This window comes from Anarrhichthys ocellatus, unplaced genomic scaffold (assembly GCF_004355925.1).
Source record: "Anarrhichthys ocellatus isolate YVR2014 unplaced genomic scaffold, GSC_Weel_1.0 scaffold5, whole genome shotgun sequence".
NCBI classification, from domain to species: domain Eukaryota; kingdom Metazoa; phylum Chordata; class Actinopteri; order Perciformes; family Anarhichadidae; genus Anarrhichthys; species Anarrhichthys ocellatus.
Genome location: NW_022280035.1, coordinates 9,332,509 through 9,353,602, shown reverse-complemented (window position 1 = coordinate 9,353,602; position 21,094 = coordinate 9,332,509). Strand labels below are relative to the sequence as shown.

General features: G+C 41.2%; 1 protein-coding gene across 10 annotated transcripts in view; it reads right to left on the bottom strand.

The window, feature by feature from the left end:
* LOC116382119 (ERC protein 2-like) overlaps positions 1-21,094 on the bottom strand; it is a 134,807-nt gene that overhangs the window by 83,864 nt on the left and 29,849 nt on the right. For all 10 annotated transcript variants that reach the window (XR_004212707.1, XM_031844854.1, XM_031844846.1 and 7 more), the window contains 2 exons: positions 7,434-7,571; positions 3,433-3,621 (listed from right to left, as the gene is read on the bottom strand). Coding sequence is in view for 9 of the 10 variants with exons in the window: in XM_031844854.1 (XP_031700714.1) it covers positions 3,433-3,621; positions 7,434-7,571 (327 nt within the window). In the remaining variant the exon portion in view is untranslated. The remainder of the gene's footprint in view (positions 1-3,432; positions 3,622-7,433; positions 7,572-21,094) is intronic.

Genomic DNA, 21,094 nt, shown 5'->3' with positions numbered 1-21,094 from the left:
CCCCCCCCCCCCCCCCCCCCCCCCCCCCCGGTTCCTCTGCTTCTCTGTGGTTTGCGTCTATCAGATGCCTCCCCGGGGCGTCCGTCATGTTTGGAGTTCAGTCATTATCATTATAAAATTACTGTCTCTCTCTCTGTTTGGCTGCGATTTTATGAGACCACCAAACATCAAAAAAAAGAATGTCAGTAAAATGTTGAAAAAAAGAGTTAAACTGATGAATTCTTTCTTCTCTGAGAAAAATGTCCCAAAGGAAGTTTGTACCCTTGAATTATCTTTCTCTCTCTTTCGCTTGGTCTGCACTTCACTCTGTCTTCTGTGTTTGCGAAGATTGTTTAACTTGTTGAAACAGCTGAGGCCACTCGTTTAAACATCATCAAGTGAGCGCGCACACACACACACACACACACACACACACACACACACACACACACACACACTGAGCAATTTATTGTTGGGTGTACATAGGTCTGGGACTGTACATGTAGCTCTGCTTGAGTCTATCATTAAAAAAAAACCAAGGAGTGTCTGTTAACTATTATCACTAGCCAATCTGAACAAATGCCTCTTTTTACTTTATAATTTCCCAAATAAACTATACGCATAAGTTAGCCCCTGAATATGAGAGATACTGCCATGGGCACAGCACATGGAGTACAACAACATGTTTAAAAAGATCTTTAGAGAACATTCATGCATACTGAGGTAACTTAGCAGGAACACATTATGACGTTGACTAGCCTGTCTACAATATATGTGCCACATGTGACCTTAAAAAGCCCCTAAAGCTTGTCACCTAATGTGTATACTATACAAATGTGACTGTACTAAGGACTACATGATGTGAAAAAGGGGAACACTTGGCCCTCTGGAAGGCAAGCATAGTCATTGTTTACCTCGTCCTTACCCCCGTTACCTCCAAACCTAGGCCTCATTCACTCGTGCACACGCATCAAACCCAATCTTAGCTTGCACAAAACGCATTAGGCCTAAGTGGACCAGAGTTTGTTATGTTCTTTCAGTGGAAAACTGAAAATACAGAAAGGGGGAAAACAGGGGCTGAGAGGACATAGGGTCCAACAGGAATTTGTGATATTATGACAGGAGGGGGAAGGCCAGCAAAGATACGATTACATATTTGGTCAACGAAATTATTATTATCATTCCTGGAAATGTCTCAGAAGTGTAAATATTACAAATAAGTTAAATATGTGTGGCCACCAGGATCTGAAGTGGGTCAGAGGATACACAGTCACATCGAGGTTGGGTAGCATTTTAAAAAAAAGGTTTGGGCTCCTAAAGGTAATATTTGTCTTTGCATATCTTGGATATGACAGCATTCAATCTCATTAAATGATCTGTCAGTGCGAAAACTGACAATGTCAATGTTTGAAAGTCTTATCTCCATGTTATTGTCAAAAAGAAAAAGAGACCAACAAAAAAGAAAAAAGAAACGAAAAAGGTAAGAAGATATGACATCCGCCTGTTTGAAAAGAGTCTTTTGAATAGGACTCAAAAGTGAGTTGAGGTGTGGTGACTGCTTGCTGAATCAAGCCAAGCTTCTTTGGAAAGGTTATTGCCATCCCCTGAGGTTCTTTACAATGTTCTCTTTGAAGAGCTCGTGTTTAGTTTAAGAAGTCCTTTATTAACCCCGGCATCAACAAATACTGTTTTATGGGAAGAGGATGAGGATGCAGTGAAGTCAACAGAGCTCTGAGGTCAAGACAAAAAGCTCCGCTAACAGCTTGACTGAGTCAACAATACAAACATTTGCAAATACAGTGAGTGGGCCGCCGTGTCTACACGACCTGATGGCAAACACAAACTCAACATCTGCATGAGAGGTAAATGTCCGTCAGGCAAAAAGCTTATTTCTCCAGTTTTTTGGAGGAATTTGAGATTTACTTCAAAGAAATATGCTTCTTATACAACTATTGGATTCATGTCATGATCCCCAAAGCATTAACTGTATATCAAGCTGGTTTGTGAGGAAGATACTTTTTTCTGATATGATCACATTGTCCAAATGCAATTATTTTTGCACAACAGCAGCAATATCTTACAGTCACAAGGGAAATTTAGCTAATTTGCTTAGGAAATCAAGCACATGTTGCTGTATAGTTTGTGTCAAAACCTGATTAATCTACATAGCCAAACACTTTTTTTAAGAAGTACAATTAGCAAAAATGCCCAATGTAAATAACCTAGCTTTCCTTTATTGTTACATCACATTTCATCTACAACACCTACTGAAGCTTTTGCGGATTAATAAAGTTGTATTGTTTTCTATTGTATTGTATTTCTGTGCAAAACTGAACTTTCCATTATTTAGACCAAAGTAGATGTGGTTGTCAGGATCAAATTGTGTTATACATATAGTGATGGCACTGAGGTCAATGTGCGCTTGAACGGGCACACAGAAAGAAACACACATACACACAAATATAAACACACAAACATCAGCTGAGTTTTTGAAGAATCCGCAAGTTTACACAACAGGTCTGATTGCTGCCAGGTACACAAAATAGTCCAATTATGGCAACACTTCTGTCAGAGTGTGAAACTGCCTGCTACAAAGAGTTATGGAGCTGCTGTACCTTTCATGTGGTGCCACGTCAACATTCAACAAGATATAATTTCACAGGAATGAGATGTGTGTATGCTTTTTATGAGAATAAAAGAAAACATTCTCATAAATTCTGGCAGGGCGAGATTCTGTCCTGGCTTGTAAGCCTGGAAGAGGAAAAAAAGGGAGAGAAAAGACAGCCAGGCCTCTGACTTGGCACCCGGACAGGGTTAGAAGGATCTTTTACATGCATAAATCACTCTCTCTTAATTCATCCCTTTATCCTGTGGGACAACGTGCAGGCAGGCCCTTTGCTAACAATATTGTTGATGCATACAGGAGGTAAGAGAGTGGAATTACTATTACTGTAGATGTAAGCAGCGTAAATACATGGTGCGAGTCGTGTATTACAACCAGTGCAGAGTGGTTGTAAATGTATATTCTTTTAATTATTTTTGTACAATGAAAAATAATTATAAAGGGTCATGATGTTCGTTTGAAGTATTCAACAGTAAAAGGTACTTGTTATTATGTCTTTGAAACGAGATTTTGCGTTTGGGCTCATTCTAGAGCTTGGCACAAGAGGCGAAGCATGTGCAAATCTGTTATGATGTGGATAACGATGAAAAGTTGATGGCTGTTTGTCTGCAGTCCATACACATACCAGAGTATCAATCTTGTGTACAGTGCTTGTATCAACATGCACACCGTTTCAACCACAAATTTTTGTTTTGGATATTTCATATAAAATGAAATACAATATCCAAAACATGTTTACAAAAACACTGCCTGTCACACACACACAACTTTTTTGTTAACTACAAAACATCCTAAGGTATCATGACTTCATCAAAACAATCCATACTGACCGCTCCATCAGGCCTCTGGTTCTGAGTCAGGACGGAGTTAGCAGGCTGACTCTGGGACAGTTTCTGGGGCTGCAGGGCTGAAAGTTTGTCCTTTAAAACCTGGTTCTCCTTTCTCATCTGTTCCAGCTCCTCCAGCCGAACCCTGTCTTCCCGCTCCTTCTGCTCACGCAGACTCTCAATTACTCGCTCCTGAAATAGTAAAAGGACAAGAGAAAATAATGTTTGATGAGTGGTGTGAGTAGTATTATAGTAAAGAGCCTAGATCGCTATCATCTGCATAAAAGCTTCTTCACATTTTTAAAATGTGTTTTGCTTCCAGCATGCAAAAGATTGTCAGCCCTTTGTGATTTCAGTTCTTTCCTATCAATATCGAATAACTTTAGCCAGGGTCTGGCTGTTTAGGCCCGCCAGCATGCCTCGCAAAGTGAGGCTAAAGACAAACTCATAAATGCCCATCATAAATAATGCTTCCATAAATAATACTGCCATGAATAATAGCATGGACATGAGAAGATCAGAGCCAAGTTAGAACAGAGAGATGGAGGAAGCAGGAGAAGGGTTGAGGGACAAAGACAGATGCATTTAGAATGGATTGGACAGTACTGCAGATCACTTCCTAGTGACTCTGCATTGCCTGCTGATAAGCCAAGTTGGAATGTTTGCATCATAATTTTCTCTATTCTCTAATCATATCAGACAGTGGCTTGACACCAGGTCCACACCATGGGTGGCGGAGCATGCAAGGTGTGTGTAGTAGGTGTGTGTTAAGGTGTATGTGTGTGTGTGTGTGTGTGTTTGTTTAGGTGTGGACTGAAGTGATTATCAAGGTGTTTACTCGGGTGTTTATTTAGGCACAGAGCACAGCTCAGCAATGAGGCTTTACGATGTGGCATCGCTGCATGATTGGCAGCTTTAAAACCTTGGGTAATTGAACAAATACACCCACTAACTAGACCTGGCACAGTAACGCACTGCACAGTGGGCTTTGGAGGAGAGGGTGAGAAAGAGAGAGATCATAAAGGGAGAGAGACCACATGGCTAATAGGTCCTGGGTATTTTCCTGATGTTATGAAATATCTCTAGGATGTTTGGGGTTTTGCGAAAGGGACCAGGATGTGATAATAAAACCTGCCTCTATGAGACTTGAGTGTGGAGCACACGTAAACACAACAAAAATACACACACATTTCATCACAGACAGGCACACACACACACACACGCGCGTATACAAACACCAGGGCTCGGCTCGGGCACAATGCCCCAGCCAGTTAATTAGAACCACAGCACTGTGGCTAGCAACTGGCTCCAAGAGCAGGTTTGTGACAGGGAGTGTGATTAGCAACACACACACTCGCTCTTGTAAACACATTACACCCACCCTGTGTTGACCACAAAGTCTGAAAAGCTCGCCATCGTTCTCCTCATCTTAGCTGAGTTATATGTAGGCTGCATCAGAAGTGGTTTCTTGGTAAACAGACGGGCCAAGGCAGAAAAGAGATTTACAGTGTATTGTTGCCATTATATTATTCATTTCAAAGTCTGTCAGCAACAAAAGCAAATGTAGGTGATAAAAGATCATTTTAAGTGAAAACATCTATGTAGTGAATGAAAAACACATAAGTTAACATCTAGTCTATTAATATATTAATTTTAGTGAGCAAAAAGCAAACGATTATTTTTCTTGTAGAGTCAATAAATCCAGTGTAGTTCAAGTAAAATAAAATTAAATACCATTTGAGTAAATAATTGCAGCCTATAGGGGAGACACACACAGACAGACACACTCCACGCTCCACACATATCTGTCATGAACTCAAGCACCCCTGTGTCTGACTCCACTTCACCTGCTTTCACATGATCAGTGTCAAAGCACTTAACATTGTGTAAAGGACATATATTTCTTATTGAGGATGCTTTGTTAGCTGACTCAGCACAAATGTGATACCTCCCATTCAGAACCAAACTTTGATCTAGTTTTAATACCACCTTTTTAAAATGTCAGTAAGGAAGCATAGCGCTAGGTCAGGCAGAGAACTGAAGTCAGGCTTGTATTAGCTGATTGGCATCAGCTGTTTGCAATATGCTTCACAAGGACTGGCTCATTCACAGCTGCTAACAACCAATCATATTCTCCAGTCAGGAGAGACTCGAATTTTGTAATGGAAGCTCCTGTAGAGTGTTTTCTACTGACCTTGTCCCTTCAGTCCCTAAGACAAGTATGCACTTGCCAGCTCAGAGCACAAGTAACACACACTAACATAGCAAACATAAACATGTAGCTATTAACATAAAAACTGTGGCAGCCACTGGAAAAACAAGAAGTACAGCTGGACATCCACATCTGTCTGAGGAACTCTATAAACTCTTAAGCAGCAGCCAGTGCCAACAAAATGTAAACCAGCATCCATCTTTTTGCCTGCAGTACAAACACGTAAATGGGAACCATTTGAGCCTGCAGCGCCAAAGAAATCCTTTTTTAATACTGTAGTACCAACAAATGTGTTCAACTTCAAACATGCAACAGACCTAAACAAGATCAAGTCCCCCTGAAATAAAGCCAGTCAGTTCAAGGTAGACTTTATTTACTTCCAGACTAGGATTTGACATTGAAATCACTGGCACCGATAACCACGAGTGCAAATTCATAAACAAATTGCTAAAGGCTTGTGTTAGAATGAAAAACATCATTCTCAAAAGTAACTCCTCTACCAGGGAATATGGCAAATTCAGACTTTATTGGGTAAATGTACCTGTGCACTGAAATGTACTGCATTTTACGAAAGACAAAAAAACACAGTGGCCAACAAGACCATTCATCTTTTAATGTTAGTAGTGGCATGCTAGCTAAATGGTGTTGAGGTGAAGCTTTATGGAGGCCAGCTGCTCTATCATGTTGCCAGAAAACAACAAATGCTCACCCGTCCACCCATGTGGAGTTAGTCTGCTTAGTTCAACTTGATGCATATGTTACTGTGCTCATTATACTATTTGCTGAGGCTTTGTAGGCCAGTAAATCCAGTCTAAAATCAATGATATTGATATTTTACAAGCATTGGACCGGCACTGCAAAGTCCTTTGAGACTTAAAAGTACAATAATAGTGGTCTCTTTCATTAAGTTCCCTAAAGTTCATTAAGTCCTTAAGTTTATTCAGTTACTTTTTTTCCCTCTATATATATGAATGGCTGTGTTATCTGGAACTGAATTTCCATCCCAGTCTGATCCTTTGTAACTGGGTTCCTCTTGCCAGCTCTGTTCTTTGACTTCTTCTTCCAAATGCCTTGCAGAAGTTACTCGTTTTTTACTCTGCCTCTATCCTTACATTCCTTGACCCCTTCCTCCCTTAATTCTGAGGCCACCTCTTCCATCAGTGCTGTGCCTCTTCTGCCTGCCATTCCACTTTTCCATCCCTCCATTCCTCCCCTTTTCAAAACTTCTATCCCCCTCTTATTCCATGGATCATTCCCTCCCTATTTTCAGCGTAGTTACAGACAGGGAGTAATTCTCCGTCTACGTTCACCTTAGACCCCCCTTCTCCTTCGCGCCCTTACAGTTTTCGTAGAGGACCTCATCTAGTGTGGTCCAACATCTATAAATCAGGAGGCTGTGTTAGTAAATTACGGCATTGACTCATAGGAAAGCATGCGACTTAATTAAGCTGTACGCTAACTTCCTGAAAGACAAGTGTGCCTCAGTGGGTAAAAATTCCCAGACCAGTTGGTAGTCAAATGGTGTCATTTCAGAAATTTTTATTCAGTCTATATAGAATAGTCTGTTGTTATGTCTATATCTGATGAACAAGTTTTAGTTTCCTTCATTAATAGTGTGCATAATTCTTCACACCATCGCTCCAGCAACTGTTCTACCAGAGCAACCTTGACCCTCACCTCGAGTCTCTTTTCTCAGCAGGTTCTGTCAGATTTTCTTGACCTCTAACCTTTTCAATAAGGCCATCCTCCTCCTCCTCCTCCTCCTCCCTTCATCCCTCCCTCTGTCCTGTACCTTTTCTGATAGAGCTTCCTCCAGTGTGGCCAGCGCTGTGTCTGTGTTGCTGGAGTCAGTCTGAAGGCCCTGGACCCTTTCCCTCAACCCAACCAGTTGTTTGTCCTTATCCTTTAACTGCTCCAACAGGTTCTCAATCTGGAGAGAGATGGACAGAGACAGAGAAAAGGAGGAGCTGAGGTTAGTAGCAGGCTGATGTGAAACAAGCATTATGGGCAGAAACATTTAGACCAAACCTGAAAAGTTAAGTAGTATTGGTGCAAAGTATACACAACTGGACTATCATGACTGGAGACCTTGCGGTGCCAAAGTACCACAAAAAGTAATTATCCCATTGACCGCCGATTCATCGAGAAGATGAATCTAGACAGTGAATAGTGTGCTCAGCCTCTGGCTGCGTTCTCCAATTTCCTGCTGTAATGTCTTCCATTCGTGCCCTGCATCTTAAAGATGAGCAGCAATGAAATTCTCCCTTCTACGGCTTGGGTCAAGACAATTATGGTTGGATCCATAACGAGAGAAGCAGTTAAACTCTGTGGAGAGGTGTAAACAACACAGCCATTGGATGGTGTGACTAAATCAGCTTCAGTGCTAGTTTAGTAGCGTTATACTAAGAGTTCATTAAGCCCATTGGCTTATGGGACTGTGTCTCTGCATCTGCCCCTCTGCGGCTAACCTCATGTCATTAAAGTGGTGGTGCAATAGCCAGTTGCTGTGTTCAAAAGCCTTTATCTGATGAACATCCGCAAAACAGAACAGAAACACACAAAGACACATACACAGCCACACACACACAGGCGCACACACAAACACAAAATGCTCCGAGCAGTACCAACCAAAACACTAGCAGATGCAGCTGGGGTAGGGCACAGTGCGATGCAATGAGACTCCAGAGGTCTACAAATTAGTTACAAAGGGAAAGCATATGTGATGACAGGACATGGCGACTTATAATTTCCAAAAGCACACCACTCTACATTCCATTGAATCTGAATTAATGTCATCTTGATTTAAAAAAGCGTAGTTCAATTTGAAAAGTTGATGGACTCCCTGAGATCCCCTGAGACCTATACACTGGCATAGAGCATATATTTCCCTGTCTCCAACTCAGTCTTCTTTGGTGTTTTTTCTACAGACAGACAAAGCACCATTCACTCACTGCTGCAAAGCATTAATTCCACATTTGACCCAAGTGGTCCTTTCTCAGCTCAGGGCTTGAATCGTATAAAGGAAAGGCGCATGCAATGAAAGGAATTCATTATTTAATGAACATGAGAATGCAATAAAAGAAAGAAAAGAAAAGCACTTCAGGCCATCAAGAGACCACAATTTAACTGAGATGGTGAGAGGCTAGAAAATCTCCAGTGGGGGGGGGGGGGGGGTAAGCTGCATTCCAGCCATGGGTACAAAGATAGATCATGTCCAAATCTCCACAGCTATTTTACAAATTAATCCAATTAGACTTCAGACTTTGGTGTTCTCTGTTCCCCGGAGGGCAAGCGCAAAGATTTTAAGTAGCCATCTTGGTTTTGGCAATGGAGGGAAAGTGGCAGGAGGGGAAGGGAAAAAGCAGTCAGGACCCTTCGGCAGATCTTGATAGGTTAATGACAGTCATTATTACAGCCAAGCTGAAAGCTCTGGTAGGTCAGTCCACAAGCGATAGGGACATCAAACCCTTCAGGGAATGATGGGAAAGCTTCACACTACCGAAGTCAGATACAATTCCCAGCAATTCATGATTGCCATGGGTGTGTTAGATGGGATTTTAGGGTTGATAATGTGGGACAGAGAAAGAGGCGAGCTGATTATTCTCTTATGTTTCTCTCAGTGACAGAGCTGAAGAGGTACTTTTCACTTACTTTCCAAGGGACGTAGCCACTTCAGTGGCAAAGCTAGACACATTATAGCATTCTCGGTCTTCAGATCATGAAGCGCCGATGACTCCTCACAGATTAAACAAGACTGACGCTCCACACGCATTAAACACAAGATGAAGTACAAACAAACCAAACATGGCTTTGGCCTCTAGTTGCAGCAGCTCAGTAGCTTTGACATACCTTGTTAAAATAAACAGTAAAATAGTAAATACCCAGCGAAACATTTACATTTGCACTCATGCACACCCTAGCTCCCTATCCCTATGGGCACCACAGAGCCCTACTTTAGGTCAAATTGAGCATGTTGCCCCTGGTCTTAGATAAATGATTACATTCTTTGCCAGGCTTCAGTTTGCTTTGGCCTGGTCGCACAAAATAACAACCACTCGATGAAATATTTAGCCACGTCGCTCTGCCTTCTGTGAAATTGTGCAGAAAAACGTTTAACAGAAGTTAAACGTTGTACTGAGGAGTCATGTGAGTCATGGCTATGGGAAAGACGGCAAGGAATTCTGTCAGAATTTGCAAAGTCAAAACATACTCTCCAAAGAGAAATGCCTTTCGTTGACAGGCGAGGTGCAGGGCAGCCGTATGCCTTTCTGTGAGAGAGGGGGGGCCAGTAGCTTGATTGTTATGATGAGAGCAGCAGCCATTCATTTTATCTCTCAGTGTATGTGGCTACCTCAAACTATACACCCGCATCTCTTTCTCTCACACACACACATACACACAGGCTTTTATCATTAAACCACTGCGCATATGTCATCCCACTCTCCAACCACACACACCTCCCGCTGAAGCAGACCACCTACGATAGGCCGCTATCATGACTCTGTGGGCCAGGCACTGCGGTGTGGATGGTCTGTCTCAGTGAGTGTGTATCCTCCTGAGAAACCATGACGTCTGTCTCAGTCGTCTCCCACACACATGGCTCCTCACTGTTTACAGCCATGCTGTTTTGACTCTGATAACTTTATCAACAAGCTGATAGGATGGGACCAGGTTCCCCTTAAATGTGTTAATGCGTGGTTACCTTTTACTGAACTTTTGCAAAATAGTAGTTGATGAATCGACTAATTATTGACACAATTATGTAAAAAAAAAAAAACTAGAATTACCGTCTCTTGGTTGTATGCCTCTGTCAACCAGTCAAGTTGCAGTTTACGTCCATGTCTCTCCAAAATGTCATCACATTTGTGTGAAATTGTCTCAATTAGCATATGAATCGAGTTATGGCCAAAAATGTTTTTAGTCAGGTCACAATGACCTTTGACCAACAAATTATATTCAGTTCATCCTTGAGTCCAAGTGGACATTTGTGCCAAATTTGAAGAAATTCCCTCCAGGCATTCCTCAGATAACGCATTCAAGAGAATGGTACGGACGGACAACCCGAAAATATAATGCATCCGGCCACGGCTATCCGTTGTGGAGGCATTAGCTATTATAAACTTGGGGATGCTGGCTACACTCATATTGTTATTGTCATATAAACTACTTGGTAAAACTAGTGGGTTGGAAGTGGGCTGTGATATTGTCATCAGTGAAACAAAACATAATGAAATATGGCATTTATTCATTCTCAAATGAGTGACAAATATTTGTGTGAGAGGAGGAATTTGAAGTATCAAACAATAGCCCACAAGCATTGATGTAAATTTAACACGATGATGAATGTCAACAAAACCATTTTGAGTCTGTTTAATGGGCTTTGATATCCATTGGGAACCTTGGTGTTGCATTCCTGTTGCAGTCTGTAGAGTACGATCATGATTAGGACAAGCTGAGTTCTAATGGAATGGGAGAGAAGTTAGTGAAACAGTATCAGGCCTCGTGTTTCTGGCAAAAATCGTGATCTAAAAGCAGCTTCTTCCGCAGCAGAACCACAAACCCGGTCGACCCGTCTGTCTTCCATCCAAACTAAGAAGTAGAACTCGGTGGCCTCCAGAGGAATCATTTCAGCAGAACACAAAGGAGACCAGCGTGGAGCGTGACCACCATAAAAATACAATCGTTTGTATTTTTAAAACTCTTTTGGACCAATAAAAATACCAAACAATAATTGGTCGCCCTTTCCGAATGGCAACTCATTTCTCTGCGCTTGTCATCGCCTCTGAAAATATGACAGAGACAGTTGTAAAACCCAAAGATCCTGGCACTGATATGGTACGCATGTGCATGCATGTACACACACACAGCCACACACAAATACACAGAGGGACAATAACCACAAACTGAACAATATGGAGTAACACATTATGTACTTCCCCAGAGAAATCTAGGTCACAGTCAGACAGAAACACCAAGAAAGACTACATACTGGAAATGTCATTCTGCTATTTCAAGTACTCCACAATCACATAATACAATCCAAGTAAAGCATGTACATGTCAAACTGTGTGTGGTTATATGTGTGTGAGTGAATTACAGTATACTCAAACATGTGCACCTGCATACTGTTCCCATCTCCTGCCTTCAGAGCTTGTTGATTCCCAGATTAATAAAGGACTTCCTACTGCTCCTGAGCACTCATATGTGGTTCTTCAAAGAGAAACACAGTTTGGTCTTGTAGTTCAGGGAAGACAGTGACCTTTGCAGAGTGAGGAGGGTGTGCACTTCATTTAACCCCTGTCCCACCACCAACTCCTCTCTGCCTGTGAAGAAGAGCAGCACAGGCCACACTGGAAGACTGAGGAAACGCTGATACTGTGTAAGCTGGCGCCCCCATGTGGCAAATTTCTGCAGCAGGCCCATTTATCTACTTGTGACAACTCCAGAGTTCATTTAAAATGAAAAATGTTGTCTTTAGAGAGCAAGGTAAAACAGAGGAGACACTGTCCTCTCTCATCCCAGGATTGAGGAAGACAATCAAACCTTCTACACACTACCCCATTATAAATGTTCTTGAATGAGAATAGCAGCTTGTCAAGAAACATAAATGGACTTAGCTACTGGAAGAGAACTGCCAGCATTTACTCATAGCTCTGAAGTCCCAACCAGATCTCTATAGACCATTGAGCCGACTGACTGGGAATGTACAAAAGGGGACAACGTGACACAGAGACCCCTAAAGCAGAAAATGACACCTCTCCCCTTTTCCCCTCGATTGACCTTCCTGATGTCATGCTGCTTTGCTCGAGGAGTCATTACTCATCTGTTATCAACCAGAACGACGGAGCAAAATGACTTCATAAGACGAGTTGTGCCCGAGAGAGGGAGGAAGAGAAGGGAGGGTCAAGAAGCACCATGCTCAGGTTCTGAAATCGTACACACTTTTCTAAAACAGGCAAAAGTAGAGCTCAAGATTTCTTTCTGTCAGGGAGCAATTTTTCCTTCAAAACTAGAAAAGAAAAGAGACTTTCCCCCTGATGAAAGAATGAAAACAGTTTCTTTTGGCTAACTCTTGTCTGCAGAAGAGGGCTTTGCACATTTAAAACATGTATACAAGTATTGTGCCACTGTGAACCTGCATACTGTATGTGCTAGTGTGCCTGCATTTCTCTCTATATTTGCTGTGCTGTTCTCAACCAAATCTCTTCTGCATCCAAACCAAAAAGAATTATGCAGAGGCACATAGTCTTGACAAACCAAACAGGCAGGTCCTCGCCTATCCTACAGCCAAAGTGGGGGGGGAAAAGTTTTGTTGAGGTGGAACTAGGAGCGAACGAAAGAGACAACATTTTCTAAGGGTATCACTATAATTACAACTTTCGCCTGTGACTCTCACAGCAGCTTCCTCTCCATTGCCCCAAAATTCACTCTGCTTCTAACCACATGCGCCTGTTTAGAAACACAAAGGTGCTCTGTGTCCATCAACAACACACACATACACAGACTCTCTCATTTGAATGCAGGCGCACAGGCGTGTGAACATACACACACCTTATGAATACAGAGAAACGAGCGTACAGAGATGAATATATGATAAGCCTCATCTATTGATATTCATAAATGTGTTATAATTTACTTGTATACTTTTACAAACTAGCAGCTTTCCTGTATTTTGTCAGCATGCATACAAGGATGAATCCCAATCATTCCTAAATTGGAAGTGACCTTAGTTATAAATCGATAACTTCGTGAAACATAAACACTTAAGTAGCTTGATAAATAGGCCTACTGTTTGTGTATGTGTTTAAAGACATTTGCATATGCACTGACATACACCAACAGGAAACCATATCCCCTTGTCTAATTCTGTACGTCCGTTGTAACATGTGGATTATTCTGAACATATAGTACTTCTCTCTGAGGAATACACACATACACACACACACACAATCAGACTATGATTATTATCATGAATGTAAGGCAAGTTCAGCCGATGGGGGCTGTATATAGCACTTACACATATGACAAGCAGACATCCTCCCCCTCTACCCACACATTCCTCCAGAAAGTAATTCACGCAGAGACCCTCCACTGCATTCATACATATCAAATAGACACCAACGCACAGACACATTAATGCACACATATGTACACTTACACACACAACACACACACAGATGCAGATACGCACACAGAGAATGATAGGGAAACAGTGAGAAAGACGAAGCAAGTTTTGTTTCATTGTGATTTCTCCTGGTCGACCACAGAGCAAAACGAGACTTCTGCAGACCCCAGAGCTGTTCAATGAAGACAGATTGCACTTGTGCAAGCTGAGCTGTACGTGAGTGTGAGCGTGTCTGTGTGTTTGCCGGCCAAGTTGATCCACGTCCATGCTCTTTAGTATCAAGACCCTATCTATGCCCCCCTCAGCTGCGGAATGCTGCAGTGATTGCTGGGTAATTACCCTGACGCTTCATTCCTTTGCTCCCAGCACCATTAGTATTAATTCTTTTCCTTTTCTCCTCTTTGGAGAGAGGGAATGGGAGGTCTTTGATCTAAAAGAGAGGGCGATAGAAAGAGAGTGAGAGACCGAGAGAAAGAGAGAGAAAGAAAGAAACAGAGAGAGGAAAAAAGTGAAAAAGAAAGAAATTACATGTGGCCACCCGGCGGGGACCACAGCAGCTGTGTGTATGTGTGCGTGTGTGTGTGTGTGTGTGTGTGTGTCAACCTGTAGCTTCTGACCCCGGCACACTTTACAGTGATCTGGTCAGACAGGTCAAATATACCATGCAGTCACACAGTTCAACTGAGAGACAGAGGGTGAAACTGTGACCCACTTCAGACAGAAACTGAAGTGCCTGCCTCAGATCTTAAGAGTATGATATACTAACACTTGACTGCCAACAGGTTAGGTGGAAACAGGTCAGCCTGAGCGATGACTTGTGTCATCATCAGGATACAGTCAGGTTTAGGTTCTTCATCAAGTGGGAGAGTCGTCATGATTTCTTCAACTGCAGTGCACATGTTGTGGTCAGGAAGAAGACGGACTTGAATAGCTGGAGCCTGACATATGGCCCGACACTGAGTTTGTCTTGACTGATGTGTAGCCTGGCTCCAATCAGCTAGCCTCAAGCTCTCACCATTAACCCCGGCTGATTGCTGATAGGAGCAGAAGGGGGATACAGGGGGGCCTATCACGAGCTGTTTACCGGAACCTCCCCAGCTCCAACGGGCTTATCTGTAACCATTTCTCTGCGCTGTGATTGGTCAGATGGAATCCATTAGGATGAAAGGCATTGGTGGCCCCATCACAAGATCCATCAACATCACACACACGCTCACACACAGAAACGTACATATACAGTAGAGAGTTATAGGATCTCTGAGAAATACAGCTGTTACACACACACACAATCACTCAACTGGAATACTGACAGTCTGCCCTACAGTGTATTTAGGTTAGGTATGGCATTCACTGTTTCGATTCTGCAAAGTCAGGTGACAGCTTCATGCAATAAACATTATAGTCTTTATATTCAAGCTATGCACCTCTACTTTATAACATTATTAGTAGTAATATCATTTGTTAGGGCTGGCTGTCTTTTGGAATTTTTCAAAACAAGAGCCAATATGATGTACTTGTACTTGAGTTTCAGTAACTCATACTTTGTTCAATACTTCAGTTTGAGGAATATAAACCAGTATTTTATACAAAAACCCATGTTTCATTTATCAAAATGGGCCACACTTCCCAATGCATTTTTGCAGATAGTGTTGTCTAAACCAAAGTAGCAGTACAACTTGGATTGCACTAAAAATGTCTAAAATGAGCGGTTTCCTGATTCATATCCGGAAACATCTGACCAAAGATTAAATAAACAAGACTAAGAATCTGACCGAGCATTCGATGCAAACTTGTAACCGTTTTTGTTACTCCGACCTTTGTACGGTACTTAATAATATATAACTGTTTTAGAAAGTAGATTCATTGGAGAAAGAGATCATCGTCTGGCATACACATCTGCACAAAATGTAGAAAGCAATGCTTTGTTTATTAAACACACATACACATAATAAACACTGTGCCAATGCGTGGTAAATATTTTACTTTCTATCAATATGCAGCACTTCCCCTCAATATCCATATGCATCAAACTCAAAAGTGCCAGTGTTGTTTTGGGGAAGAGTGTAAAACATGTGGGAAGAAGGAGAGAAAAGAGAGGTTTATTGGGAAAACAGCGTCAATAAGTCTGCATGGGTAGTCTTCTCAAATTATTAGGACGTTAACAGAAAACGGTCATTAGACGGTATGCATGCGTTAATTCAACAAGGGACACGAAATGGAGTGTATTTCAACAACAGTAAAAAACTCACAAAATTATGAAAAATGGATGGACAGAAGAGCAAGTGCTCCACAGAGAGAGATGAAAGTGGGGGAGGGAGGAAACAGGAAATGTTGAAGGCCAGGGAACATCTCTATTTATCTCTGTATCACTCTCTCTACTTTTCTTCACAATCAAAGGCCTCACCGTGCTGATGACACCAGGCTAGAGCAAGTGCTGAAAGAGTCTGGCAGAGGGTGCTCTGAAACAGAGCTGGGTTCCCCTGAGAAAGTCTAGGGGATACCTGCTAGACTCTATTATAACGAACAGAGACCCTTGTGTACAGGGCATCCTTCTGTATAGACACACACACACACACAAACACACAAACATGCACACATATGCCCGATGTGGCCCAAGCAGACGTAATCAAATCTCCCTGTCTGTGGTTGCTATAGGGAGAGAACATGATAGGGGATAGTATACTTCCATGCACACAGCCAGCCTTTTTAAAAGCATGAATATGGATTGAGACAACCGCAATGTTTGAACATGAATAACACATGTATGCCAAAACCACACCACAACCGGCTCTGCGTGTGTACCTCCCACACCCCTACCCCCGCAGTGAAAGAAGAAAAAACAAAAAGCGACGAAAATGAAGAAAATAAATAAATAAATGCATCATTATGCATTGGTCATGGTCTCGTAGACCAAGGGCTCGAACAGAGCTCCCACTGTTCTGATTGTGATACGTAAGACGGAAAATGCCGGCACAAACCTAGCATATGCATTTTTTTGTTTTTCATTTAAAGACCTCATTATTTTTTTGTTAAATTCAGCCTCTAACTATTAGGATCAATGTAGGGCTCAAACTACAGCAATGACATCATGGTACCATGATATAAGTCAGGGTGACTGTCCATGGAGAGGCCTCTAGGAAAGGATTAAAATCCTCATACTCTCCCGAGACAGAAAATCGGGCACCAGTGAGTGATATATGTTGCAAATTAAGATGGCAGTGGTGCAGTGGTGCACTACAGTAATTTCAAAAGTCTGGTCAATCTGTGACTCATCTGCCCCCCAGCCTGGGAGTCATTTCTCCAGTATGTAAAGTGTCACTGGCTATATTAAAGAATTGATTGGCGAGGGGCTAAAGAAGGGCACTCTACCATTCAGTAGTTCCACACTTCAAAATCAGCCGACCTTTAACCCTCATTCCACCGACATATTTAACACACAAGGACTGCTGACTGAAATTAACAAGAATCAACAACATCATAGCAAAATGTTAACTAATTTCTTCTTAAAACATTATAGTTATGTAATTAATCTTAAGAAAGAGATTATTTGTATTTTAGGAAAGGTACAGATAATTTGCATGTTGTGTAAAACAAAAATAGCCAGAGCACATTAGGAAATCTGTCTCTGCTGCATCTGTTACCATCTCTTTGAAAATGAGTGTACAAACTGTATTGGTTGCTTTTGAGTGGTGTCCCCCAGCACCTTAATACATTGGTAGATTTTTATTTATTTTTTTATAAACACAAATTAAAACAGAAATGAGGGTTCAACTTCAAAGTCAGAGAGTCTAACAAATATAAGTGTGGTTTCACTGAAGTACTCTAATTTGTATGTACATAAAGTCTTCAGTTGACACTTAAAATACTTGGTAGAAACCTCTAAACTTGTTAAAGGTGACTAAAGCTAGAAGAAAGCAAGCTACTAATCCCTACTTAAAAGTAAAATGAATAAAAAGTCAGTACAGTGAAAAGAAAACATTATACTGAAAACTGAATGACTAAAAACATCCAAGACAACACAGGACCACGGTAGAAAGGTATTTCCATTTTGTATTACACCCACATAAAAATCCAACAAACTGTTGTTGCTCTTAGCTTTCCAAATGTCAATTCCTTATGACCGGAAAGAGAGCAAGTTTGCATGCAGACATACACACCCATTCACACACACGAAAGTGAAAACACATTATGTCACACCAGTTGATCTGTCATCAGCTTGTCATCAACACGAACAGTCTGTGTGGAGGAGAATTCTGACCCGTTTGTCGTGAAGATAGAGAGCTTGTAAAAACACAGACGCAACATCTTAACCCTCAAAGCTGTCCAGGAGAATGACACGTTTTGTGTGCGTGTGTGTCTGGTTTAGATATTGACTCTTTTCATCAGGGGGGGCCCTACGAACTGTGTTTAGTTGACTCATTCAGAGCTGGTAATTTTATGAGTTGGAGGACAGCCACTCAATGGAATTTTTGAATGATCTAATCGAGGCTAAACCTCATCCCATTGTGTCATGTAAGAAACAAAATCTATGTTCGTATTCAATTAACTTTCATACGTTTCTCTGCTCAAAACGTATGAACACTCAGCTGATCCTCAACTGCTTTTCTGTTTCTGGAATGTTTTATAATATAGAGTAAAAGATGTACCCGTGATATTTAGATACAGGGAGAGCTTTATCCTGGGAAGACTTCATACACACAGGGTCAGTCATGACATTTTTTACAATTGGGATCCAATGACTTATATAGTCTGAAACCAGGAAGGAAACAAATTAAGCTTGAACTCCACATTCCTGTCTTTCCCCTTGTATACTTGTATATTGATTTGTTAATTATTGTGTCCTTGAAAACTGGCCCCCAACACAGAAAGAATACTACCAATGAATGATTAGTCAAAACATGTTACAGGGATAGTTCACCCAAATATCTATAGCAATACAGACATATATCTGTATTATTTGGCCAGGTTATCTGGTGCCACCCAAATACCACAGAAATGAATGGATGAGATACATTTCATTTGTGGTGCTCATGAAATTCAGAAAAGACATTTTAAGAATCTACAGCAACATCTTCCTCCAGAAACAATGCCGTGCATACTCTGGGTAATTCACAGACTCAACAGTTTTTATTGTAACTACTGTTAAAGAAAGAATCTCTATAAAAACTGTTGACAGTATGTTGACAAATGGATTTGTTCCTGCAATTCACAATCTAAATTTTGTGACTGAAGATCACAAGGAGGTGAACAACACTTCAGTGCCTTGCTGTTGTATAACTACTTGTTAAGGTATTTCTTGGCATGTTGCCTTTACTGGAAAGCTGATAGTATTCAGATAAGAGTATAAAATGAAACAAAGGTCCGCAGCTGAAATCGAGCCTTAGACATTGCAGTAATGTCGTATGCACCTTAACCATTTGGCTACCGGGACCCCCTGACTATGTTTTTTAAATAGTCATCACCTTGAAGTTTTGAGTCATTCTTTATCTGTATCTCTCCGCTATCTCTGGGTGCAGGACGCTGTAATCCTCCACAACTCTTTCCATAAATATGTTATCATGCTCATGTTAGCATTAAGCTGACAAAGCAAAGCTGAAACTGACAAACAGCTGAAGCTAATATAATATAGCTGACTAGTGAAGTAGTGCAGAGTGTGGAAAGGGAAGCAAACTGCAATAATATATCACCCTTAAGCAAACATGTTCATGAGTTCATTTAGAAAACAAATCTTGATGTTTGCTGTTGATGATCTATTATAAATTATGATATATTTTTTTATATATATATTGTTTAAGTTGATTTCAATTGAAATTGAGCTCTGACTTGTGTGAAGTAGAGTCTGTTATGTTGAGAGAAAATAACTGCTTGTAATGTGATGCATAGAATTTAGAGTTTAGAACTTAAAATTGTGAATTGTGGTGATCTGTTGAGCAGTCATTTCACAGATCACTGAGGATTGAACACACTAGGACATTGAGGACCAAAATACACATTGCACTTGCAATTATTACAGTTGGAGAAAGAGAACATGCAAAATAAAAGAAAAACTTTCAAGAAAGACCTAAAGGCAAAACATAAGAGAATGAAGGCCTTTACAGCAGAGAAAACTGCTATCTGTGAGGAAAGGAAGGTCTTCAAGATTGAAAAGAAAGAGAAAGAGGCCTACATTCAAGACAAGTCAGACATCCAGAGGATGAGAGATTGTTTCCAGCTGGAGAAGGAGAACATAGAAAAAGAAAGAGAAACCTTCAACAAAGAATTCAGGGTCCAACGTATGAAAAGGAGGGCATTTGATGCTGAAAATGATGCAATGGCTGATGACAGGGAGTCCTTCAAGATAGAAAAGAAAGAGATGGACATGGCGAGAGAGGCCTACATTAAAGAAAAGACAGGCATCCAGAAGATGAGAGATGCTTCCCAGTTGGAGAAGGAGAACATAGAAAAATAAAGAGAAACCTTCAATGAAGAACTTAAGGAAGCATTTAAAAGGAGAAAGGCTTTTGAAACAGCAAATGGTACCGATCACAAAGGCCATTTCAACCAGTACTGTCAACATGTCAAGCAATTCATCTTCCTGCTTTATATCCGTTTGGCCCTGCAAGGATGAACAGGGTGACTGCAGCTGCACCAAGAAAAGTAGATATCAAAGATACACAAAGAACCAGACCCAGAAATCTTTCCAATGAGACTTCACAAGTACGATTGCGGCCTCAACACATTTGATTTGCTGGATGCAGGATCATTGTCTTTGCTAAAGAACATGCAGTCCCCCTTTAGTTTGGACATACATCCTTGGCATTTAGATTTGTCTTTGGGGAGGACTTCATGCTGCCTGCGAAGACTTCAAACACACACAGAGCTTGTCCATGTATTTTATGATATGCCAGCAGTAACTTAGAGAGTATGAAGCCCAGAAAGGAAACTAGATTTGAATCCTAGCTCCACTCCTGCTTTTCCCATGTGACACAGCACTGTAAGTTATAGCCCCCGGGGAAAGTTGGGAAACAGGAAGTTTGCAAAACCAATCAGATTGTGGTTCGTGTATACAGTGTGGCTAATGGAATGAAACACCTGTCACTTCAAAGAGTAAAATACTTGGCCTGGTTCTTCCATATTCTGTTTTATGTTTTTGAACATTTATTAAAAGTCTAAATATTGTTGGTGACCATCATTACATCAAAAATGTGGCATGATTAGGGATGTTATTGATTAAATGTTTCTCTGTCAAACAGCAATAAGAGTTTTGACTGTTTAATGCTATCTGTTAAACACTTTCTTTAAAAAAGCTAAAAGGAGAATAGCTGGTCTACCTTAAAGGTCAGCCCACC